The sequence below is a fragment of the Macaca mulatta genome, chromosome 15 (genome assembly GCF_049350105.2).
Source record: "Macaca mulatta isolate MMU2019108-1 chromosome 15, T2T-MMU8v2.0, whole genome shotgun sequence".
NCBI lineage: Eukaryota > Metazoa > Chordata > Mammalia > Primates > Cercopithecidae > Macaca > Macaca mulatta.
Window position 1 is genome coordinate 21,309,562 of NC_133420.1, and position 27,031 is coordinate 21,336,592.

The 27,031-nt window shown below is 48.5% G+C and overlaps 1 protein-coding gene across 11 annotated transcripts in view; it reads right to left on the reverse strand.

Moving 5' to 3' along the window:
- MVB12B (multivesicular body subunit 12B) overlaps window positions 1-27,031 on the reverse strand; it is a 181,442-nt gene that overhangs the window by 83,767 nt on the left and 70,644 nt on the right. For 8 of the 11 annotated variants that reach the window (XM_015116818.3, XM_077967968.1, XM_077967972.1 and 5 more), the window contains one exon: window positions 1,283-1,377. The exons of the other annotated variants lie outside the window; for them this stretch is intronic. In XM_015116818.3, coding sequence (XP_014972304.3) covers window positions 1,283-1,377 — 95 coding nt within the window. The remainder of the gene's footprint in view (window positions 1-1,282; window positions 1,378-27,031) is intronic. 11 annotated transcript variants of the gene reach the window in all.

The window sequence follows — 27,031 nt, forward strand, 5'->3', positions numbered from 1 at the left end:
AAAGTCATCCGTTTTGATGGAGCTTCCCTTGTGTGCATTCTGAATGGGGGCGCCCTGCCGGATTCCACAGGCCTGTTCTGCACCTCTATGCCACTAAGCATCTGGGGAAATATTCAGCTTTTCTACAAAATAGGTCATCTTTCCACACTTGTTATGCTCCTTGTCGACTCTGCTGAAATAGCCACAGCACAAAAGAAATTCTCCCTGGAGATGCTGTTTTTAGACAAACACGTTCGCTCTCCCCTTGGAGAGCCTGGCTCCTGGAGTGGAGCCAGGGACGGGGGCTTAAGAACATCCCTGTTCCTCCCCTTCCCAGCAGGAATGTCACCCAGTAATGGAACAACTGGCTTTTGCTTATACTTCCAAACCTATTAGGGAGTGATCATAACGAGAAAAACTAATACTGACAAGAATTATGCCATTGTTCTATTTCATCTATTTAGTAACCTGTAGTTGCAATTTTTAGAAAAAAGATTACCTTTTAAATAACCGATTCATTATGGTACATGAATGAATGCCATGTTCCTGTGTTCAAAATGTCACTCACCATTAAGGGTGTGTGCTGGTAAGTGGCACCGATTTGCCACTTTCCCCTTACATACAAACACCCCTGACTGGCGGCCCAGGATAATCGGAGGCGAGTTTGTGGGTTTCCTTGGCTCTTAGCAAGTCACCTGTGCTGCCAAGCACCTAATGAATCTCAATTCTGTAATAAGGCTTGTAAGTTTTCCCCTCCCTGGGTGAAGGTGAAAAGGAAAACTAGGACTGATGAAGTTCCCGCCAAGGTAACACTATCAATTTCAAGGCCGAGTTCAGAAACCACAGACTCATGCTCCAGGGGTGTGAGGGGAGACCGCCAGTGTACCCTGTGGCCACAAACCTGGCTGTGAGAAATGAGAGGTGAGGACAGACTTGGATATGGGAGGGTGAGCCGACCAGGGCTCAGCTCGGCGCTGCTCTCGAGGCCCCGTGGGAAGCCTGCCGGGGTCTGGCAGGGGAACAATGTGGCGAGTATTCTCTGGAAACCTCCCTTCAAGTCTGTGAAATCCACACATTGTTTTTCATCATTAGTTTCAAAACATGCTGAGTATTTGGCCCTTCTCTAAGTTCCGAGGCGACACAAAGGAAAGGGAAGGCCTGGTCCCTGCAGGGAACAGGCCTCTTGCAGGGAAGAAAAGAGAGGTAAGGCAGACAGATCCCATGAGAAGGCAGAGAACGTGTGGAAGGAGGTGGTGCCCGGGACGCAGACTCCGTAGCTGGCCTGCACAGTGGCTCCACGTACCTGATATGGCATACAAATTGGAGTGCTGGTACTCGTAGTCCGTCCGGGTGCTGTTCCTGCCTCGGAAGGTGGCAGGAAGTGTTAGAGAGATGTGCCTGAGGAACAGAAGGAGGAGAGAAAGGAGGTTACAGGAGCATTCCGCAAGACTCAGGAAGCACTGACACCATCAACAGCTGAAATGCAGCACAGAGCAGCGGGCAGAGATGGTGGCTCTGGCCAGCGCCTCCTTCTCAATCAAGCGTGACTCCTCCACCGGGCTCAAGTCCTCTCAAGGAATTTGAAAGTTTCTAGATATCACAGCCACCTTTTTTTCCCCATACTAGAAAGGATATCCAAGAGGAAGAAAGTATGTCCCAAGCCTTACAGCAGGCCCAAGATACTCTGTGGGGTGGCGGTTTGATCCAGATCTCTGCCCACTGGGCAAAATGCACCAGTGGGACCGTAACACCCAGGCACTGAACACCAGCCTTGGTTTATTCCAGGAGCCATGCAAATGCTTCCATTCCTACACCGCAGGGCTGCTGAGGATCACTGCACATGAAGCCCTTTGTAAATAAAGGTGTTGGGAATTACTACTGCCTTATGAGTTCAGGAGACTAATGACCTCTGAAAATCAGAATGGCACATCGCTCTCAACTGCTGTGTCTGTGTGTTCCCCCTCAGGCAGCGCACACAGTAGGTGCTCAGGAAAGCACCTTCCAGACAGACACAGCACGGTCTTTGATGGCTCAGGCGTGAGCCATTAAAGCTTACAAAGAACACACAGCCTAAGTGAGCATTTAGTCAAAAGTAAACAATCCATTTGGCATGGTCACCAGCTGCCTGTAGTGAATGCTGAAAAGAAAAATTAAACGAATAGGAAAATATTTAAAACCCAACAGGTCCGGGGGAAAAAACAAGAACAAAACCTCTTGGTGGGATGACTGGAGGCTGTGCTGCAATAGCTCAGAGCCTAACCTGTGGCCACACCCGACATTTCCGAAAAGGAAGAGACTGGTGGAGGCAACGCTTATCACATAAAGTAAGCCGTCAATCACTGGGTGCCTTTTTCACACAGCACATGTGTGACCTTCTAGAATGACTGCTGTGCATAGACACTCCTGGCAGGGCCGGGCGCGGTGGCTCATGCCTGTAATCCCAGCACTCCGGGAGGCCGAGGCGGGTAGATCACCTGAGGTTGGGGGGGTTTGACACCAGCCTGGCCAACATGGTGAAACCTTGTCTCTACTAATCCCAGCTACTCTGGAAGCTGAGGCAGGAGAATCGCTTGAACCTGTGAGGCAGAGGTTGCAGTGAGCTGAGATCATGCCATTGCACTCGAGCCTGGGCAACAGAGCAAAACTCTGTCTCAAAAAAAAAAAAAAAGGGTCCTGGGAGGAAAGGCTCTCCAGGGAGGGGATCTTCCCACAGGTCCAGGATTGAGCTGGAAGCGGAATGACCCTTCCAGGGGCAAGGTGACCACCAAGGGCTGTGAAGGCATTGGGTCTGCCAGTCGCACAGTGAGAGCTCATGGCGGACACTCAGCCACGGCCCAGCCAGGCTGAACCAAGCACCAACCGTATGCTCGGGGCTTCGGGGAACCAGCAGACACATGCACAGCAAACGTGTCCACTGGGTGCACTGGCTTGCATGGAGGGAACCTGAATATTCTTTGTTACTGCTGCTAACTAAGGGTACAGAGGTGAGCTCCCTCAGCTCAGGCTGCAGGGAATAAAGGTGCAGAAACAAATCACAGTGCAATGTGACATGTGCTCGGGGAACAAGAAAAACTGAGTGCTGGTAAACATGAAAAGAAGGAACAATATATTCTGCTAAAGGGAATGGGGCTTCAGGACCCCTCAGGGATGTTACAGGAGTGAAAGGCACCCACCGGGGAGTCCGAGAGAGCCAGCACTTCCCCATAGGGTTAGGGCACACGTCGGAAGCGGAGCTAGAAATGCAGCCAGGGCCAGATGGAAAGGGCGCCAAACACCATTGCAAGAGGCTTGGGTTCAAACTCCTAGGATGGAGGTTCCTAAACTCCCGTCATGGCATTAATGAAGGCGTCAGTCACCTGGGAACTTGCTACGACACAGACTCAGAGGCCCTGACCCTGGGGAGTCCGATCCCGTGGGCCTGGCTGGGTGCAGCCCAGAAATCTACTTTGAACAAGCTCCAGCGGTGAATCTGAAGGCTGGCCAGGCCTGGGAACCCTGCGAGGGCGACGAGCAGCTGTAGAAGGGTTTTCAGCAGTTCATCAATGTCTCTGACCACAGCACTTAGTCAATGAAGCTGAGCAAACAGAAGAGTGAATTATCGACTGTGGTTGTGGTTGAGCAGAACTGAAATGATGACAGGTGACCCTGCTGAGAGCATCACCAGGTGCCAGCCCTGGGACTGCAGGTGTCACACATCCTCCTGTGGCTCCTCACAACGCCCCTCGAGGCAGGTATGGGAGCAGTTACACATTATGCGCGGCCCAGGGTGTGTTGATAACATGGGGCCCTTATTCAAATGCTATCAAGAATTTCAAGACGGCAACAGCAGAGCATTAAACCCATGGTGGGGCCCTTCTGAGCACAGGGCCTTGTGTGTGTGACCAAAAGGATCTAGGGTTAGGTGCTGTAACTGCACTCACTCTACCAGTGAGGGAATTTCCAGGAGCCAGGAAAGTATTTTGCTTCATTTTGCCAGACTAAGATTTCTAAGCCTCCAAAGCCCTAAAAAGATGCACGCAACCTAACAAGGATGCAGAGCGATCTGTGCAGTCTAGTAAATACTCCAGGGGCTAGAAGCATTCAGGGAGGCTCACAGAGGAGGCAGGAGCATTAGCAGAACTTTGGGAGCCAGGTGGACATGGATGATGGCAAAGAAGACAGCCAGGAGGCAGAGGAGAAAATGGGGGCGGCTGAGCTGTTGGGTGGTCAAATATGCATCAACACAGATCTACGGGGGACTCAGTGGTGGCAGGACAGGCAGGGGGATACGAAAATATCCATAAAGTTACCTGAACACTTGCTTACGAGTGTGATAATTTCCTATGGAAAGTGGGAAGACTCAAGTGCTATGAAGGGCAGGGTAGGAGGAGGCTCCCTGGAAGGCTTCCCGGAGGAAGGGACATTGAGGTGGGAACTGAAGATAGGCAGAAATCAGAGAGATGCAGCAGGGAGGAGGGGTGTGCACCTGAGGCTCTGTGGGGAGTCTGACTTCCTCCAGACTTAGGAGGAAGCCAGGGTTGCCAGGCCTAGAAGGCCAGGAAGAAGGTGGGGCCAGGCCACGTGGAGCCCAGCATCGGTTCTGCCTTTCTCTGGAAGGATTTTTAAGCAGAAATGTGCCAAGATCCAATTTACAATTTCAAAACCCTGCCCGTCTGTGGGAGAGTGAGGAAATAAAACTAAGATGCCAGTGGGGATGGGAATGGTAGCAGCAAATGATCACGAGCCTACAATTATTCACCACCTACTTTGTGCAGAGACTTCATTCCTGTCAACATGACTTGCCACACACCCGCTAAATGGACAGTTTTGGGGAAATTTAGGACTTAAAAGATATATATGAGCAATAACAACAACAAAAAAGTATATGAACAACAGAGAAATCAAGGGGCCCGGCTCTCAAGCTGCCCCATGCAATACTGATGTCTGGGACCAAACTTGATTGTCCCTCCAGGGCCTCAGATTTTCCGTGGCTCGCCCTGCAACTCACCCCCTGCCACAAGTTCTCTTCCTTCACTGGAAATGATTCTTTCTGCCCACCACTCCCGCCCCAACTCCCACTTCACCTCCAACCTTTGCGAGGTTGCTGTTTGCAAGGTTCCTGGCTTAGCTGTCTTCTCCCTCCACACACTTCCACATCCCCGGCACACCAGCCCCGCTTCCAGATTGTGCCTCTTGCCACTACTTACTTCCCCTCTCCTCCAGGAAGAGTGGAAGCCTTGTTAATCTCTGAACAGGCCTTGTTTTTCTCATGCCTAGGACTGATTCTTTATCCATGCCACTCCCTCTTCCTAGGAATCTCCATTCTTCCTTACCTACTCTCCAAACTCCTATTCATACTTCAAGATCCCACCCAACCATCCCCTCTTTGGTAAAACCTTTCCTGGGCTTGCCCCAGACTGACTTGGATGCCCGAGTGTCTTCTCTCACCCCACTCCAGGTGTCACAAGACACTTTGGTCATCTGATACAAAATTGTCCCCAATGTGATTGTGACCTCCTCAGGAGCAGGGCCAAATATCATCAATTTTGTACTTCATTTTCCGGGATACTTTTTTGTCACAGGGTAGACAATTACTGACCATTTGTTGACCAAATCAAGTGCTGCAGTTGGCCCACGAAAACTCGTGGGTTTCTTTTTTGACATGAACTGCTGTTAGTCTCTATCATTTCTTTTTTTTTTTTTTTTTTTTTTTTTTGAGGCGGAGTCTCGCTCTGTCGCCCAGGCTGGAGTGCAGTGGCGCGATCTCGGCTCACTGCAAGCTCCGCCTCCTGGGTTCCCGCCATTCTCCTGCCTCAGCCTCCCGAGTAGCTGGGACTACAGGCGCCGCCACCACGCCCGGCTAATTTTTTTTTTTGTATTTTTTTTTTAGTGGAGACGGGGTTTCATTTTCTCCCTGTGTGTATTTTCCCAATTAGACTCCAGGGGTCTCTGTTGTATACCCTGAATCTCACCTCTCCATTATGGAGGAAACCCGGTATGGGTAAGAAGAAATCAGCAGCAGCAGCAACCAGGAATTTACAAGAGGGAAAAAAAAAGAAAGTTTCTGTTCATACACTATAGACAATGTGTGCCTGATGCAGCAAATGTGAAATTAAAAGAGGATTCGAGTCACAGGCTGACTGTATCTTTTGCAGAATAACTGCTCAGTAGGGATCTGCTGAATTGAAATCAGGTTACTGAATACTCCAGCTAAAGTAGCTGATGCAAGAGTGGGTAAGGGACGGCAGTCAGAGAGTAGCAGGTGGGAAGGCCCCCTGGGCAGAAAAAGCTTTAGGGAGAAGGGCTCCTCCCTACACAGCAAATAGCTTCCCCTGCATTTCTGCTTCCACTGTTCCTGGACACAGGAAGCAGGGGACATGGGGACAGGACAGAAAGGCACATCAAGGCTTCCCATTAATGAGAATGAACAGTTTGGGCCCCAGGGACAGGTGACCTGTGGTTAAACAGGACAAGTCACCTGCTGAAGGAGAAGTGGCCAAGGGGTGCTTTGGTGTCAGATTAGTCTGAAAGTGAGAGACAAGGAGGAAGGCTCTGCCATCAGCTGGGTCTCAGGCGAGATGAGATTCCAGTTCCCCAGTGTGGGGTGGAGCCCCACCTGCCAGGACCTGGGCTGGGGGGCCTCGATATATCACCCGGCCTCATCCCCTCAGCAACCTTTTTAGATAGGAGTAATTATTCTCATTTAACAGAATAGGAAAGTGAGGCCCTGGGAGGTAAAGTTGATGAAGGGAAAGCCAGGAATGAATGAAGAGGTCAGTCCATGTGTTCTCCGGAGGTGGTTATTGCTACGTCAGAGTTACCCCAATTCAGCTTCACTATCGGGTATATAAAATGAGACGACTAAATCCGGGCCACAGGGTCCCTCCTGAAGGCCCTTTTGAAATCAGTGATGCCAGGGACATGACACCTCTGCCGCCCACTAGCTCAGTGATCCCGACAGGTTACAGGGAAATATACAGAGCTGGACGACCAATGGCCCGAATGCACACCCAGGGAGGCAAACCAGTTGTAGTGGTTAAGGGCAGTGCCCCGAGTCTGCTGGATGTGGGTCCAAATTCCAGCGCTAGCACCAGGGAGCCACATGGCCTTTGGCAAGGGTGCGTTCCCTCCCAGGGCACAGAGGGCCACCATCCAGGCAGGGTTGACAGCACGGAACCAGGCATGTGTGAGCACATACAAGCACGCGAGCTTCAATCCTATTCCGACTCTCCCCATTCTTGCCACCCTGGCATTATTTGAGAGTCCGGCTCACGAGGGCCTCCGTGTAGCACCGCAACAGAACCCGTGGCGCCTTTCCTCTGCATCAGGATGAAATCCAAACCCGCCCATGGTTGAGAGGTGCTGCCAGCTCCAGCCCCTCCCTCCTCTCTGACCGCGTCTTGTCCACCCTCCCTGCATTCACGTCCGCCAACCTCAGTAGCTGCTTTGGTCCCTCCAGCCCCTGCTCTTGTTTCTGCCTCAGGGCCTTTGCACTTGCCACTGTCCCCAGACCTCAGCGGCTGGCTTCCCTCCCCAGTCAGGCCACCCTTCTGAGGAGGCACCCCCATACCCACTCTTATAATACCTGCCTCCTCCCTGCGGTGCCCTTCCACTCCACCGGGCTGTCTGACTTGTGTTCGTATCACCAGAACATGATCTCCATCACGCCTTTTCTTCCCACCACGTCCCCAGGCGTGAGAACAATGCCCAGGACACAATGAGTGCTTAACAAATGTTAGGGAAAATCCTCTAAGATTATCTACTTGTTGATCTGATTCTGACTTACAATAGGGATAGTTCGGGGAAACTTCCAGGAAGCCTTGTCACTTCTCTCCTTCTCATCCTCACAACTGGGTTGGTTAATGGCTTGGAAAATGCAACTATTTCTGATTCATGATATTTTTACGTAAACAATAAATTCATCACGGCACTGCTTATAAAGCCAAAAGCTAGAATCAGATGAACCATCAAACAGTGGAGGACAGGTTAAAAAAATTGTGGTACCACCGTTTCATGAAATATTTGGCTGTCTTTTAAAACATTTTCAAAGACTCTTTATTGGTCTGTGCCTGCGCCTATGACCATAGCATCCAGTGTCTGTGGACTAGCATCCATAGACAGAAAATCCTTATTTTAATGCTTGCAATTGTGGTCAGTTAACCCAACACTCTTTGACTTCTTTCCCATACAAAGGCCTCTGGTTAATGAGAATGGACAGGCTGAACTGTCTAAGGAGACTGAAGGAAGGCCCCAATTACGACCCTGTACCTGGAGGAGGGAGGAAGGAAGAGACCAGGAGCTGCACTAGGCCACGGGCATCAGACGCTCACCTCTTCTGCAGCTCCCAGTCAGGGAGTTATAAGAATGAGCAGGTGCTCAACAGCATCAAACAAAACCGAGAGGTCGGCCGGGAGTGGGGGCTCACGCCTGTAATCCCAGAACTTTGGGAGGCTGAGGCGAGTGGGTCGCTTGAACCCAGGAGTTCGAGACCAGCCTGGGGCATCATGGCAAAACCCCGACTCTACCAAAAAAAAAAAAAACCAAAAAAAAAAAACCCCAAAATTAGTCAGTTTCATAATCCAGTCTCAAAATAAATAAATAGATAAAAATAATAATTTAAAAAAACCCCAAGAGGTCCACGAGAATGATGGTGGCTGGTGCACCCATGGACAGCAGTTTCAGTGGAGTCATTTTAGTGGCCCCGAAGTTGACCACTCTATAGGCAGATTCGTGAGTTTAGATTTTAGGAGAGTTCATAAAGCTCCCCCACAGACTAAGGAGAAGGAGACTCAAAGTCTTGAGAAACTGTCTCTACTTAGGATAGTGCCTGGAGGTGAAGGCCTTCTGGCACCTTCCCCAGTAGGTCTTAGACCCCTGGAGCAAGGGCTGTTCATCAGAGGACAACCATTTCTGCCACTTGACTCAAATGATGGATTATTATTCCAAAATCTGTTTGGTCACTGGAGAATTATAACTAGAACAGTCCCTAAATCCTCGGGGAGCGTTACCAAGCTTTCCCCCCCTTCCCCCTGTCCACAGAACTGCCCGGAGGAGACAGGGCTCACCCTGCTGCTTCTGGTGGCCATCACGTCTCTCTGCAGGAGGGACTGGCTGTTCTGAAACAAATAGGTCAGCAAGCACATGCTGCCAACGATGACGGCTCCAGCTAAATAGATGCTGAGGGGAATTTCATTTTTTCCCCCAAGTCAGTCTTAGGCACCTTATTCAATTAACATGGCCACTAAGCTGCAGACAGCTCCATATAAAAGCCCTTCAGTTATAGAATACATTTTATTATGTGACAATAGTTGCCAGCACGATTTATTTCCTTTGATGGGAGTCTGCTTTTTCCTTGTTAATTTAAATCTGTATTTTCTAGTGCTGATTCCAGGTCTGTGTGAATTTTTAAAATGTTACCATTAATCTTGTGGACCCAGTGGCCACATATAATGAAGACGGCTCTGCCCAGGCAGCTGCAGTGCCTGCTGTCCTCCCAGACTGTCAAAGGGCAGCGTCGAGGGAGTGGTGACTAGCAAGGCAGAGGTGCACTCACAGTCAGAGGCAGCTGCCACTTTTATCTCCCACCCCTTATACACACACACACACACACACACACACAACCAATGGGGTTCACAGTATTCCAGAAAATGCAATGAAAAGAGGATTCATCCTGGCAAATACTGATGGTGACTTCAGACTTTTCCTCTGCCATACTAAATGCTGGAAGACGATGTAGCCGCCGAGTTTTGAAGGTGAAAATAGTTGTGATTCAGCAATTTTGTACTACTTCAAGTTGTCTTTTGTGCAGGAAGACAACAACAGAAGATTATTCATGTCACCTTCTCTAGGAGAAACACAGTAATACATTCCAGATGATTCGAATTTAAGACTTAAGAATGGGGAAGTAATGGGACAAAAGGACCAGCATTTATTCTTCCGTTTTTGAAATTTGAGGAAAGAACCTGAAATGTGGGAAATGACCTATTTAAGAAAATTTAAAAACAGCATCGGTTGATTTGTTTACAGCGGGTACCTGTCATATGCATCTTATGATCCCCAACCCTATCCTACAGTGAGGTGCTGAGAGCACCCCCACTCCACAGGTGTCTCAGAGGGGCTCCACAGCTTGCCTGTCTGCTGGATACAGCTTGGACTTGAACACAGAGTGTGCAGCAGCTTGGATCTGAATGCCGATGGGGCAAATTACACAATTCATGCTCTTAATTATGACGGTCTCCTCAAAAACTGGAAATAACGTTACAATGTCTGACTCAGAATATTATGCAGACATAAAACCATGTTTACAGGCTTTGTGGGGAGGGCTGGAGTGAGAAGCTCGGGATCCGGGTATGGAATATGATCTCAGCTGTGGAAGGAAAGGACAGGAACCAGGGCCTTGGGGCAGCATTTGTCATGGCAACAGACTGGGAGCAGCCCAGTGACCATCAACAAGAGGAGGCTAATAAAATGTGGAATTTTCATATAATACCAAAGTATTATATGAAACGAATAGATGAAGAGAGCCAGAGGTTTTTCTGTAAAAATGGCCAACTCCCAAAGACATGGCTGTTAAGTAAAACAAAACCAAAAAACAAGCCAAGCAAAAACAAAGTTGCAGAGTGATGTATTATAAACAACCCCATAAGACAATTTTTTTTTTCCATGGGCACACACAGCTAAGCTATGGTACAGCAAAGGGCCCGGAGGGAGTAACTCAGAGGTGACCGAGGGGCAGGAGAGGCTCATGGTATTGATGACAGAAGCCTCTAAGATGGGAGTGTGGATTTGCCCCACTGCTCTTCCCTATTTTTTAAGTGTTAATTTTTTTTTATGAGAAATTATTTCTTTTAATCGGAAAAAAAGATGGCAAAAACTAGGAGAATGCTTCTCAATGTGGTTGGGAGAGTAGAAGAGACACACGTATGAAAGCATCCAGGGTGGTGGTGCTTGGTGCTGAAAGGATATCTTGTTTTCTATATAATGTGTCTGCTGGTGGACAAAGATCAGAGGTCATGTACAAAGGAAAGGAATGGATTGTGGGGGCAGCAGAAGAAACAAAAGTCAAGTTAAGATAGGAAGGGGAAGAACACAGCAAATGGCTAAATGAAATTCCGTTTATTCCTGCAAACACCACTGGGAAGAAGTCATCTGTGACGCACAGCTTCTGTGCCAGGTGTAAGGACGTGCTTAATGAATGCCATTTAATGAAGAAAAAGGCTCTTATAAAACACCTGGCACAAGCAGGGTGCGGGAGTCACAGGGAAGGGGACCTTTGCTGCACCTGCTGGCATTTTAATAAGCACCTTCTAGAGTGCCCGCTCTCCAAGGCTGGTCAACGGTGTCAGAAAGAGGTCCCTGACCATTGCCCATACTTGCTGACAGTTTGGGGAACCTTATTTCTTAAAGACCATATGCTCAGGTATCGGATCGCCCTGGAAGGTAATTAAAATGAATCATTTTCAGCTGGAAGGGCCCGACTAACACTCGAATCCTCCTCAATGACTTCACAGCCAGGATTCCTGCTCCAAGTCCCCTGTGTTTCCCAAGTGAGGCTCTGAATTACGATTGAGATCTGTGAAGACCCAGAGATGTGAGGAGATACTGTAATTCTTTCTCCTAACTTGGTTCCACTAAAACAGAAAGTCAGTTATTTTAATCACGCTAGGCTCTAAAATATTTTCAGTGGTGGTGATTTTTCTTTTCATATTGATTTTGGAGCCAACCTCAGACAGAAACCACCATGCCCCAAGTTTACTATCATTTCTCACAGTCTGATGAGTCACTTTTTTGTTTTGTTTTGTAATTGACACCAGCCAAGACAAGTAAGGTTTTGTCAAACTTAAAACAGACCTATTTCCTCTACAGTTATATTCACTATCTTATAAACCTTCTATGCCTAGACCTAAAACTTAATTCCAAATATTACCCAAGGAACACAACCCCTTACCAGGGGAGATGGACCGGTATCAACAAGCACACAAGGTTGCTATAATTAGGATGTGGCGACTGACTGAGCGCACTTTTTTATTGTGCTCCTACTGTGTGCTAGGCACTGCCTGGCACCAAGACAGTTTAAGAAACCAAATGAAACTTGTATCTTCCCCTTTAGGAATTTATGTGTAAGTCAACTGAAACACAAACATAAATCTCCTATATCACAAAGTAAAAAGCTCTGAATATCAAAAGATAGGCCATAAAGGACAATACAGTTATAGGCTTGAATTTTAAGACAGTGGCATGAAAAAGAAATAACCAAAACAACAAACATCTGTTGAGAGTCTACTACAGGCCAGGCACCCCGTTAGGCCCTGGGAGGTATCTAGAGACATGGGAGCCATGGTCCCACCTGCGAAAAGGAAAGACTGTGGTCGGAGAGAAAAGGCCTGAGCAATGGAATAGTAATTCCAGAGTCTAGACAGTGGCCCAAGAGATGTCACAAAGCCAAGGATGGGCAACGGAGGCTCCGGGAGTCAGAAAGGTAGGAAATGGGATTTGACTTGCATGGCTGGGAGTGGCTTTCCTGCGAGGCCGGCGTGAAGGCTTTGCTCCTGGAATTTTCACTCCTGTAATTATTTAGGACTATGGCAGTTACCACTCACAGGGCACTTGCACTGTTCCTCATGCTTCATACGCATCTCTAATCTAAACAACCCAGCAAGGGAAGCGGTACCCTAGACATGGGGGAAAGCGGTTCAGAGAGGTTAAGTAACTCACCCAAAGTCACACAGCTGAAGAAAATGGCTGGGCTAGGATGTGCATTAATGCTCTTTCCACCATGCTATGTTGTTGCTTTACTGAGATGACACGGGGCCTGAAGTGCGTGCAAACACAGACCTGTTCATTTTTCATTCAGGAAGCCCATTTGCCATGATCAATATAACTCCAACCTACCAGCCTGACTGTAGAATGGGTTTTCCTCATGGGCAACATACACACACGTGCACACACACACACACAACCAAATCACTCGGCATTGGACAAGCGAAAAAAAAGCTGCCACTGAAGACGAAGGAAATCACAATTCCAAACTCCCCAAGTTCCTAAATGCATAAAGTACGTGCAGCTTGATGGCATATGGCAAATCAATTACTAGTTTAAATCTTAAAACGAAAACATGGCAAGTGTGGTGCAGAAATAATCAAGCACAACGGTTAGGTTTAGATTACAGTGGGCCACTAGAGTTTTGAATACAATTAATCATCATTCCAGGCAATGGGAAGCCATATTGACACTTATTCCTAATTTGAATATTTAATTAGGGTGAAGTTCTTCATCAAATTATCGCAGAACTGGGAGAAAGCCTGGAAGACTTACACAATTACTATCTTAACCCCTTCCCAGCTGCTCACCTGTGAGCACAGCCGTTCTAGTCCCAGCTCCGCAGGGGAGGATGCCTGCGCCCGGTCTCTGATGCTGTGAGGCACTGGAGGGGGTGCTGGTGACTGGAGTTGCAACTGTAGCAGGGCAGGAGCCACGTGGTGGCAAAGGAAAGGTCTAAGGGGATGCCCTGCTCATGCTAGGCTAAGTTCTGCACTGAACCCTGGACACAGACAGAAAGCCAGCATGCACGGGTGCTCACTGGGCACCAGGGTGGTGCTTTCTGTGTCCCCCCATTTAATTCTCATGACAAATCCTGCAAAGGAGGCATTTTTATCCCCATTTCACAGAGGAAGAAATAGGCTCAGAGAGTGATAAAACTCACTCAAAGTAGCACTGCCTGTGAGTGGTGTAAAGAAGGCCCAAGGGACTCATCAAACACACACACACACACACACACACACACACACACACACACACACACAGTTACTCATCAAAAGTGATGACAAAGAGAACACGCAAGGCCCACAAAAATGTTTTCAAGGCTGTATTTTGGATCATCTGTACTGTGTGGCTAAATCAGAGGAAAACCAAAACCCAGGCCTCCTCAACCAGCATTCTAAAATTTAACTCTTGGGTTCAAAATGCATCACTGAGCGCCCCCAATGGAAGTCATCATGCCTCTGTGGCCGGGGGCTCAGCAGAATGACGGAGGTGGGGGCAGCAAAGCTCAAGGAACAGTCCCACGAGGCTGACTTGAGGCAAGGTGACAAGGTGGCCATCCAAACCCTGCAGAGTGGGACTCGAGAAAGTGGGCGCTGCAGGACAGGTGTCCTCAGGGAGGGGAAAGTCCACAACAGGACAAGAAAATGTGAACTCTCTTCTTTCAAGATGGCCAAGGCTCAATGACAGCATTTAGAACTGTCATTATATTATATGTCAGCTTGGATATTTCGTTAATGTACACCTTTGCTATCTGAAAAGACTTTTACTAACATTTCATAGATACCATGTGATTCTGCGTGACCAAAACCAACATATTTTCCCACACAATCTCCCCGAAGGACCCAGGACAGGGCCAAGGGCTGAGTGCACACATGGGACTGGACCACAGTAGGTCCAGAGACCTTTCTGCTTCTAGCCTCCACCTAGAAGCCGAGAAGGAGGAACACCCTGATAGTTTCAGGTTAGCCATTTCTCCTTAAAAGCCTGTGATGGGTTCACTGACCCTCCTGTGGAAAAGGCTCCATTGGCAGTGGCCACTTTCAGCAGGAAGTGGATCGCCAGGCAGAAGGAGGGAGCTGCCCCAGCCCCCTGCCTGGGCCCAATGCAGGCACAGACCCCGGATCCGGATCCATCAGGCCTGCCCTGGCTCATTCATGGGGGGAGTGAATGGCGTCGGGAACTTTGAAACTTTCCTTTGTATATTATATTAATCCATATAAGAAAATCTCTTTTAATGAGGAGTGATGTAGTTACCAACTCTCCAGAGCCATAATTAGAGCAAACTAATTGAAGTTGTGTTTTGACACACTTTCCAAATTCACGGGTGCCGGATGACATATTCACAACACTGCTGCCGCACAACCATGGCGACGGCAAAATCATTAGGCTAATAACGCTTATTTGCATTCTTATCATGCCGGCAGCTCGCCTTTAAATACTGTTTCCACTACTGCTCCTTTACTGTAAGTTTCCACCGAAAGATATTAACAGTAATTATTAGTACTTTAGTGGAATTTTAATGTTAAAGAATAACAATGCGCATTAACATACATTGAATGGCAATTCTTTTTCTTCACCACCCCTCGGAAGGTTTGGGGGTTCTTCCTTGGCCCTCACCCCAGAGCTCAAGGGTAACCAGATGCGATTTCAGCTTCATTTACAACTCAGGGTCCACACCCAGTGGGATCTGAAGTCGGGGTTTCCGAACTATTCTGCTCCAAAAGTTTGACGAGAAAAATCTTTCTTTCTTTTTTTGAAGTACAATAAAATGAAATAGTTAAGGAGAAATTTTTTCCAAGCAGCTAAAAAAAAATCTCAATTTACAACACGGTCTTTGGTAATAACACTAATGAATTCCAGGAGGACATGCTGTAGCCATTCCCTGTCGCCCCCCTCGCGGTGATTAAAGGCAGACGGGGAAGAACTGGGTTGTGAGGGCGTCGGTGGGGGTGGGGGTGGGATAGTCTCGATCTGTCAATGTGGGGCACTGCTTGCCACCAACGAGGCCAATTTTGGGGATGCTTAACTCAGACACACACAGAGAGGAAGACTCGACAGTTCTAAATAATGGTTATTAATGACGCCCTCCTCTACGGTGACAAATTACTTCTGAAATTTAGAATTGAAGAAGTATGAAGAGTGAACATGTCCTATTGAACGTGACGGGAAATGCCGGCCAGAACACAGAGCTCCCACTCATTGTGCACTGGGAGAAGGGCAGGGTCCCTCCTGCTTTGGGCTTTTGGCTGTCGTACGGGGCAGTGACCACAGCTACCTCTCCCTGACGTGTCTCCCAACAGTTACTGTTGGTGACTATGGGCACATCCTGGCTGTAAAAATGCTTTTTGGGTGACAGGCATAAAACATTAGGTGTGTTGCACCAATAATCGAGACCTAGTCCCAACTTGGGGTTGGGCTAGATATTTGCTCAGATCCTAGGCGTCTGTAAATATCTTGGGGTCAAGCAAAACCACCACTACCATCGCTGACCACTGATAACCCAAGAGAAAATGTCCTAACTAAAAAGATACACTTGTGTTGAATTTCAAACTATTCAAGTGTACATTTCAGGATGAATGCTTCATCTTAGCCTAGGAAGATTTAAATGAGTGAAGAAAATGCTTCCGCAGAAAAATGTCAAAGACTATACTCTTTTAAAGCATGGGAGTTTTCAGTTTCTTAAGTTACAATCCTTGTACCAATCTGCTATTTTTCAAGTCACTGATTACTTAAAAAAAAAAAAAAAAAAAAGACGAAGAAAGGAAACTAACTTTCATAGCCACAGCAACACTCCAAATCATGGTATTTATTCACTACGTTTAAGTTTTATTACACTTGAACCTTGCAATGCCAAAACACCTACCTCCCATATAAAAGAAATGAAGAAAAAAGCCAAGTCTGGGACCAGGGGCACCACACTTCCATTCCAGATGATCTAGTCTAATCTTATAAACTGAAATATTTAAAGAGTCTCTAAACCTCGCTGACCTTACTTTTAAAAACAAGGAACATATGGGCACTGCTAGCTTTTCATCTTCTTCCAGCCCTACTAAAATATCCGCTTTTTGAAAATTCAAGAGTCAGGGGACTGCCAAAGTCAGATTCATAAGGGGCCGTGTGCGTGAGAGCACAGGACAAGCTGCAGTCTGGACCGAATGCAGTACATCCTCTATCAAAGAGCCAAAGGCAACATTAGTCTCCTCCCTGCCCAATCCATCTCAAAAGCTGTGGAAAACAATTTGTTTAGCAAAATACAGCCATGACTGAGGAGGAGGTGGAATGTGGGGCTACAGGCCGGATGGTGATTTCTGGTCCCACGCAAGGTTGAGCTCACAGCAGAGGGTCAGCGTTCCATCAGGAAGCCCTGAGGCTCCTTGAAGGCAGGCAGGGCGTTACGGTGAGACCTCTCCTCTGCTCACAACCCCTCTAAATCCTAACTCCCTGCCCTCGGATGAGTCATGATCTCTCCAAGTTTCAGTCTTCTCAACACTCCAGCCTGGGTGACAGAGCAAGATTTCGTCTCAAAAAAAAAAAAAAAAAAAAACCCCACAAAACCAAAACAAAATAAAATGAGGACACAATTATTCACCTCATAACATGGTTATAAAGATAAAAACTATGTATCTATCCATCTGTGTGTGTGCGCATATATATATATGTATATATATAATGTTTACACAATGTCTGACACAAGATGCCCAGAAAATTATAGCTGAAATAATAATGATGATAATAATAATTGCATTTATTCTAATAATAATAATTATTAATATTATTATTCAACTGGAAACAAAACATCTGCTGCTCATGAAGGATATTCAGATTGAATTCTACCCTACCCACTGGCAAAAATGAACCCAAATAAACTCAAAAGGCCTTTTAAAAGTAACTGCAAGCAAAGGATTTTATTAAATATCCCAATTAATAATTGAAACTCTGCATCGAAATAGAACAGCATAGTTGGGGCGGGGGTGGGGGGTGGTAGCAAAATCCTGGGAAATATCACTGGTTTAATGCCCATTTTTACTTTATTTGGCAGCTAGATTTACACTGAGAGACCCAAGTGAAACATTCCACAGAGCTACCTGCAAATAGACTGTCAGCTTCCACTCTGATAAAAGGTAAAATATCCTCCTCTAAATGGTCTGGTTCACAAAACCGACCCTAAAGTGAACTGATAAATCTGTTCTGACACACAGAAAACTATTTTCATAATCCTGAAAAAAGCCTTTCTCCAAACCCTGGCGCTGAAACCAACTGCACAAAGCGCCCTCGCGCACTCGTGAGCCGGACTCAGAAGGGAATAATTTCCCATTTCTAACCCTGCTTCTTGGGACGATAACAACAAAAAAGCACACATAACCACCATGACCACTGAGAAAAAGAAGACACTTAGAAAGTCACCAAAATTACAAAGATGACATGTTTACAAGCATCAAATACCTTCTCAAAAATCTGACATGAGAGCGCGAACCCCAAGGCCAGCTCCGAGGTGGGAGCTGAATTGACGAATCGTCAATTCTTCATTAAATAGAAGCTCTGACTTCCCAAGAAGCTGTATTAAAAATTAATATCAAAAAGTGTATTGCTCAGCCTAAACTCATCATTCATATCTAACAATACCGAACTGCATTCTAATGAAATTTCCCCTTCAAAATTACTCTGACACCAAAACTAAGTTTGATACTGGTCCAAGAGCGGCCACCGCTCTGTTCACGAGCATTTTGAAGATATTCAAATAACCTCATTCTGTAGGTCTCTTTCATGCCGCTCTCACGATCACCAGAATAAACCACACTGCTCGTAACCCTGCTTAAACGCCCGCTTCAAAGCGAGGGAGGGATGGTGGTGCTGGGACCTCCCGGGGCGGCCTCCACATGTTCCCTCAGTCGGCGACCACAGTGCAAGTGTGCTGGACACCGGCCAAAGTTCACACGTCTCCCTAAGACTGCTTGGGCGGTTTCCGACCAGAGAGGCCTCTGCGGGACGCGTTCCCCACCCACACGCCTGGGGAAGTCCTCATTCACCAGCTGCTGGTCAGAAGCCTGGAGAAGCTGCACAGGAAGGTGGCAGAGCCACCTGGATGGGCAACCCCCCTACCCACCAGCCCCTCCAGGCACATGCTTGGTTCCCTGATGAAAGGCTTCACGGCCGGGGGCCTCGAGACAGTCTGTCTGCACACTAACAGTAGCTTGCCTGCTTGGGTGAAGATCCTAGCCCTGACACTTACTAACTGTATGACCTTGGGCAAGGGATTTAACCTCCGCGCTCTCAGTTTCCTCAACTTAAACCTGGGCTGATAATAGTAACTGACTCACAGAGCTATTATTAGAATTAAACGAGTTGGCTGGGCACGGTGGCTCACGCCTACAATCCTAGCACTTTGGGAGGTCGAGGCAGGCAGATCACTTGAGGTCAGGAGTTCGGGACCAGCCTGGCCAATATAGTGAAACCTCGTCTCTATTAAAAACGTGGCGCACGTTTGTAATCCCAGCTACTCGGGAGGATGAGGTGGGAGAATTGCTAGAACCCAGGAGGCAGAGGTTGCAGTGAGCTGAGATAGCACCACTGTACTCCAGCCTGGGCGACAGTGAGACTCCGTCTCAAAAATAAAAAATAAATAAAAATAAAGAATTAAAGGAGTTATTTGTAAAGCCTTTGAACAGTACCTCATACCTAATAAATGCATGACAAGTCTCTGCTGGATGGATGGACAGATGGAAGGAGCGATGCATAAAATATGATGTCCAGTCCTATGCATTAAACTAACTCACCTTATGCATCCAATAAATACTTTCTGGGTGCCTAACACATGCTAGCCACCTGGAATTCAGAGTTTTTTTACCATCTTGGGGCCACACATTTTCCAGTGAACACTTACTGTGAACATGGAATGAGATGACATGGTTGAAAGTACTTGCTCAATTTTGAGGAATGGTGATGCAATGGGATCATCATTGCTATTTCTGTGTGACTAGCCTCTTTTGAGGCTTTAAAGGAGAAAAAAGAAAACATGAGGATCTCTGTCATCAGCAAGCAGCAAATCTAGTCAGTAAGATCAAACAGAAATACATGCAGCGATGACAGGGAACTGTGAGATGCCAAGCCGTACGACGCAGGCAACTGGAGGAGAAGAAGGGAACCGATGTGGGCTAGGCTTTCTAGAAGTGATGTGGGCTACTACAGGCCTGGGGCGGGGCTGGCCAGGGCCAATCCTAAGCATTCTGGAGTCCAGTGTAACTCTTCCAGGAGGGAAGGGGCTGGTACAAACTGAGGTGCACGGTGAGGGCCAGAGCAGAGACGCTTTTGGAATGAGAATGGTGTGCCCCGGAGACAAGAGGAGACTTGTCTAATTAATGTGAGAGGATAGGGCAGGTGGGGGGCGGTCAGATAACAGGAAGCCTTCCCCAATGTAGTTATCAGGCCACCACGGACTTTAAAGTTATAGGCAAAGAATGTAAATGCGGGCTATTTACAGAAATAATACCTGAGCCCCAGAAGCCCACCCCTGATCCATCTTGGATTTAGTGTCCAGGTTTGACCCCTCCAGAGGGCTCGTCTCTGAGACAGGGCTGGCTGCCAGTCCTTTCGGCTGGAAGGTGCCGCTTGCGCGGCAGGATCATTCACACCCCAGTGCTGATGTCTGGGCTCCCTGTGTAAAGAACCCTGCGCTACAGTCTTCATCTTAAAAGACAACGAAAATGTGTGTTCTGTCTTTAGAGTTAAACAAACGAAAAGCGTGTGTGGCTTTAGTGTGAAGGAGGAGGAAATCCAATTTTTCCAAGTGAAGCCAGACCCATAGTTATGCCTGGACATGACCTGCAGAAGTGTCTGAAGGCCCCCATGCCAGAAACGCAGGGCCCAAGCCCTTGTCTTCTTCTTCCTTTTTTTTTTTTTTTTTTTTTTTTTTCCCTTAAAGATAGGGTCTTGTGCTGTCGGCCAAGCTGGAGTGCAATGGAGGGATCATGATCACAGCTCACTGCAGCCTTGACTTCCGGGCTCAAGTGATCCTCTCACTCAGCCTCCTGAGTAGCTAGGACCACAGGCATGCGCCACCACACCCAGCTAATTTTTGTATTTGATTTTTTTGTAGAGATGGGGTTTTGCCATGTTGCGCAGACTTGTTTTGAGCTCCTGAGCTCAAGTGATCCTCCCGTCTCAGCCTCCCAAAGTGCTAGGATTACAGGCATGAGCCACCACACCCAGTGTGCCAAGCCCTCTTTTGATGGGACCAGGACAGAGTGCTCCATTGCTCAGCTCACCTGCCCCCAAACCATTTCTTGCAACTATGGAAGCGGAGCTCAAAATCCACGTCACAATTTATTACTAGGGGAAAAAAAGAGTCATTGGAATCACCCGGGATACACAGAACCCCTCTCATAAATGATGCACCTTACATGAAACCACAGATTTCAATTCCAATCCTCTGCACTGAGCCTTCCCCTGCTGAACCCTAGGGAGAAACTTCTCACAGGCAAATGCCTCCAGTGCCAAGCCTTTTGCCACTCCGAACAGGCGGTAAACATCTCAACAGGAAAAGGAAAACTCAGCCTCCCTGATCTGTGCGATTCTGGGCCTCACATTCAAGTCCTGCAACAACAGGACAGGTGACAGATGTCATCTGGGGTACAAGGACCATCTTACAATTGAAAATGGACAGAAGGCAGCCGAAGGATTTGAGGCTGTCAGTTTGGACAACAGGGCTCCAGCTGGTCACCTAAGGCACCACCCCCACTGCTGACTTACTCTGTGAGTTAATCAGAAAGTAGTGGAGTTGATCCCCATGTCCAGAGGGAAGGCGGGGTTGGAGAGGCCAGGACGGAGTGTGGCACGCTCATGGGCTTCTGACAACGATGTGATGGGGGGACAAGCCTCGGCGGCACGGCCTGAATTCTAGATCACCACAGCATGATTTTTCCTCTCCTGTAGGAAGGGCCATTAACCTTTCCGATGACAGCCCTGGGATCGGAGTGATGGAACGATTTTTGAGGTCAGCAAGGATCTATGTTCTCAAAACCTGACATCGACATGCAAAAGTTGTGACTGAATTCTGGTGTCCCTGAGAGGAAGACTAAATGCATGTGACAGATATTCTGCAATCAAAATGCCCCATTTCCCAGAGTATCTGTCACAGATTGATAACATCCATGCAAAAAGTTAAGTACAATTATGTCTGTCACTAAGAAACATACTTCCGAACCTGTGACTGACAACTTGCTGGGAGCTGACAAATTACAGGAAGATGACTGCAACAGCGAGCACCACGTCACCTCCTACGGGCAACCCAGGCGTGGCTGACACTCCAAGAGGCTACCGGGAACTGCACCTTGCATAGGAGGCTGCTGGTCAGAACTCAATGGCTGGGAAATGCTCTGTGGCTTCAGGTGGAAAAATAACCCTTTCCCCCAAGAGAGACAGTGTCAGGGAAAGGTCACAGGATGTGCCCGTGGCCTGGCGTCTGTGGGGAGGAGAGTTTGGGCAGCAGCTTCTCCCTCAGGACCATGGTGAGGACAGCCCAGGTGAGTGGGAAGGGCGGGGTGGGGCTACTGGAACGACAAGTTGCAGATTTTCTAGGAGAGCCCCCGCAGGATGGATGTTCACATAAACACAAGATGTCCTGAAAACCCCAGCCACCTGGAGGCCAGACTACGTGTTTCTGACAGACTCTGAAAGGGACAGAATACCACTTGTCGTCAGCTCACGCCTGCCTACCCTGGACCAAGACATGGTGTCCACATCGCCAAGGGCCCCGGATGTGCTGGGAGGCCCCTGAGCCTTCCCTCTTAGGGAGGCTGCACAGCAGCACCTCTCCACTATCCATGCCTCCTCCTCTGACCTCAGCACTGGTGAGTGGAGGAACGCAATGGCTGCAAGTCAGATACAGAAGCAGCATCGATGGTGGCTTGGGGACCTCTGAAACCAAGGCCCGCTGCTCTGTGCCCTCCCTGCTCACTGGAGGGTCCTGAAATTCAAGGTGTCTGTGGCCCTAACATGGAGGTCTGCTGAACCTGAATTTCTATAGGTGGGGAGAGGGAATATGACACGTTTCTTAAATAAGGCTTAAGAAACACTGATTGCTCTAATTCTCCTGCAGTCTGAAGGATCCAAATGTCATCTGACCACCCCCAGCATCTGGGAGCGCATCACACCTCAGGTCAGCTTCTTGATGCCACAGAATTTTCACCTTGGGGAAGGTGTCTTTATTGATTTTTTTTTTTGAAGTGTTAAGCCTAAATCTACCTCCTTGTAACTTCAGTCCACCTGACCTAATTCTGTCTTCTGGAGCCTCCAGCCATCTCTCCACCCCCCATCCACACCTGGAAACACTTCTACTTTCTCTGCTGCTATTGACCCTTAAGACGTCTGCAGCAGGTTGGCCTGTCTCCACTCAGGTCCAAACTGGATTCCTCAAACTCGACACTGGATTCGGGTAACCTCTGCCTGGTGGTGTGGGGCAGTGGACACGCCCCAGGAGCAGGACTCCACTCAGGGCCTCCCGCTGTGCACACCAGGCTGCACTCCACACACCCATGCTCTGACCCCCGCCATTGCACACACGGCTGCAAAGCAAGGCCTCAGTTTGGTTCCTGTGTGATGGAATTTTTTGAACCTTGGAGGCCCTCTCGGCCTGCGCCCATCGCCTCCCATGGTTCCGGCAGGTTGTTCTGGCTGTAGAGGAGATGCAGAGTATTGATTCTGTCATTCAGCACGTCAGCTCACCCTAATGACTCTGTATCATCTGCAAATTTGATAAGCATGCCTCTGATGTCTTTATCAAGCCATGGTTCTGCGGCTTGCTGAGCTACAGGGCAGCAGCTCACCAGGGGCCTCCTCCTGGGTCGACCCAGAGCCATTCACTTATCACACTGGGGGCTTCTGCTGCTCCAGCGGTTGTGAGCCCACCTGCCTCCTGGGGCTTTACCCAACCTCTGTCCCGGCAGCAGCAGCGGAACCTTTTCTTCCCAGCAGAAACAGGTGATGCCCCGCATGTGCGAGACGGTGGAGGGGCTGCTCTGATAGAGGCCGGGAAGGTGTTTCCTCTCTTGGCTCCCCTGCCCCAGACAGCTGCACAGAGCCGAAATCAGAAACCCCACCATCCGATCGCACGCCCGAGGCTGACTCACAAAGCTAGGCCCAGCCCCAAAGAGGGCCACAGAGATGGCACCGTGCCTCCGTCCCGAGGCCAGCCCTCTCCCGTTGATCGACATGCGTGACATGGGCAAGCAGGGGATGGAGTGCCTGCGGCCAGGGAAATGAAGAGGCTCCGGGTCCCAGAAGAAGCGGCTGCCCTTCTTCACTAGGAAACAGTCAAGAGATGTGTGTGGCGATGTCTGTGTGTGAGATGAAGCGTCACTGTGAGGGAGAAGAGCTCTGCCAAGCTACCTTCTACTGCCTTAGCCACCAACTCACTGGTACAGCCCAGGAGCATCCCTCTCCCTGGGGACCTGCCCGCTTCGAAAGGACAACTCCAAAGCTGGTGACACCACAGCATTTTCTGCAATAACAGAGCTTCTGTGGGAAGCTCCTGCTTCTAGAGGCAGTTCCTGCTTATGGACAGAGAAGGCAGTGCTGCTAGAACCACGAGGTCCTCAGGTGATGGCCTACAGACCATGCAAAGATCCACCTTTTGTCTGAAATAAAGCCTGGAATGAATGGCATTCCAAAAAATGGCAGGGAATTCTTTGAAATCTGAGTGATGACACAAGAAATGGAGGCGGAGCACATGGTTTTGGCTTTGGAGAAGAACACAGACTCAAGAAAGCAGCAAGATCTGTGACCCACCCCTTCCTAGGTCCTCCCGGCCAGCCTGGGCCAGCGCTCTGCAGGGAAAGGGCCTGCCACCAGCTCCGGCTCAGAACCGCATTCCCCGCCACCGCCACGGCTGGGCAGTAGAGGGCGCTGCGTCACCGCGCTCCCAGCGGCTCGATCCACGCCACACAAAGACCGCACTGGACGTGGTTCTCAGGTTTACGGTTGAGGCTACTTGAGAGAACAGTAGCAAGACGCAGACTTGCTATTACACGATATGATATCACCTATGTAAAAACTACACAAGAAAAAGACGAGGGAATATAACAAAAGGTTATAAGCATTTGCTCGTGGGAAATGGAATTCCTGTTTTTTCATGCTTTCTACGTTCTGCCAATTTTCTACAAGCCTGGATTACTCTCACCATCGGAAAAAACCCACGCAGTGCTCAGGGAACAGGGAGTCGTCCGGAGGGGTTGCAAGGGACACATTGATTGTGAAACTGAATGCTTGCCTGGATTCAGGTGGGTGCTGGGGAGCTCCTCGGAGGTTCACCACGTGCCCACACCACCCCAGGGACTCGAGATGTCCCGGAAGCGCTCGCAGAAGAAGACCCAGCACAGGCCCAGTCCAGGAGCCTCAGGGAGGGCTTCCTGGGAGAGGAGTCCTCTGCGCTGAGGCCTGCCAACCAAACACACCTCATGTGCAGGGAGCACCGGAAGCAAAGGTGCAGAAGCCAGGGGCAGGAAGGGAGGAGGAGGCTCTCAGCGCAGCTTAATGTCTGGGGCTGGAGCTGGGAGAGGGAAGACAAGAAATCCCCGAGCTGGTGTGAGGCCCTGCAGGCCCCAGTGAGGGGCCTGCCCTACCTTATAGGCTCCTGGCAGACGCCCAGCACCTGGAGCACAAGCCCCAGCCACTGCTGCTCACCAGAGGGGAAGCGATCAGGTTCCTTCTCTGGAGAGTGCAGAGACCTGTAGCCTCAAGGAATAAAACAGCATACTCATCCTTGCTGGTCTTCAATGGAAAAATTTGAATGAATAATCAACATTTCATTAAAAAAAAAAATCAAAGATACTGGATAGGAAAACAATACCAAAAAAAAATCCCACAAAAACCAAAAAACCCTTATGGTCGAGGCTCACATAGGTGTGCATCCTACCTGTAAATTACTGCACAGGACAACTTGGGACAGACAAGTGGTTTTTACTTGGAAGCATTAATGTACATTCAATTATCCTGCTGCATACTGGCTGACTTAACTCAGCCAAATTAGAATACATTTTATATTGACTATTTTGACATTTGTTTTATTTGGCAAGTAAAACAAAACTGATCCAATTTCCTTGCAGCCATTGTAAACCATAAACGGTATGGCAGAGGTGATAAAGTACGTGAGCCTTATAAACACTTGGGTCTGATGCGCTGCCCTGCAATCCTGCCAGGCTGCTGGTGGCTCAGTGTTCTCGGCCGCCTTGCTTCAGGTGCAAGTGGCCTTGCTCTCACAGTGACCGGCAGGTTTCCGAGAGCACTCTCTCTGCTTTATCTGAGAAAACTGGTGCTCGCTCTTTATCCACAGAAAGTCAAAACCTGCCTGAGGTGGTGCCCATTTCTGGGCCCTTCTAAACCACATGATGTCAGCAGGGAGCAGCTGTAACGACTTCAGGGCAACTGCTCCTGTGGGGGCTTTCCAGCCTCTGCAAGGAGCCCAAACTTGAGCTGACCCGAGTACAGGCAGGCGATGGGCCTCAGCACAGGTGATGGAGGACCCCAACACACAGGTGATGGCCTTAGCTGACCCCCCAGCGCAGGTGACACACCTGAGATAGCCTTGAGCACAGGTGACAGTGACCCTCGGCAGTGCCCTCTGGGGTGGAGCTGACAGTGCTCTCGCTCAGAAAGAGAGGAACAAGTGCTGATGCGCGGTGCTAGCCTCATACTCCTGAACCTAACAAAGAGACTCAACTGTTCACCCTGCAACTCTGGGAGGCTCATTAGCGATTTCTAACTTTTTATGCCAAAGGAAACTGAAAACTCCTTCTAAAGTTCCAGGCAATTCTAGGGGTAGTTAAGTTTAAATACTACTCTTGGTTTATGAAACTGTCACAAGAAAGACCAGATTGTCTTTATAGGGGGATGTCCTAGAGGACAGAGTCCTCAGGGCTTCGGGGCCTCATTACAGCGCATTCTTCCGAGTGAGGCGGAGGCTTGGCACAGAGGAACAGAGTACAGAGAGCTGGTGGCATGTCCCGGAGGGCAGGCTGTATTGTGGAGGGCCCAGGAAGACCCACCGGTGACTCTTCTGTCCGGTTCCTGACAGATTTTGTTCATCTCTATTCACCCACGTGGAAGCTTCGAGATCCATTCTCATTTCCGTTACGTCAATCCCTAAGTGTTGCTGCCTCACCGTTCTTGTTTTATTTTACTTTTGCAGTCCCTTTCTCAAGCTTAATCCATCAGTGCTGTTTGTTCCTTGCCCTCAGTTTACTCCTAGTGATGCACAGGATTTTTATTTGACAGGATTATTTTTGCAGAAAGTGTAGAGACTGTTACTACCTCTATTATAATTGAAATCAGTTGCAGAGCAAACAGTTGGCTCACCCAAGCTTCTTTGTGGAGACAATGATTAAAACTAGCATTTCCTGAAAAACTCCTCACTATTCTCTCATACCCAAATTACCCATTTCTTAGTTTATAGATCATTAGAAAAAGAAATTATATGAAAATGAAGAATATAAGAACTCACCTACCCTTCTGGGTTGCAAATGAGTTGCTGGCCAAGATA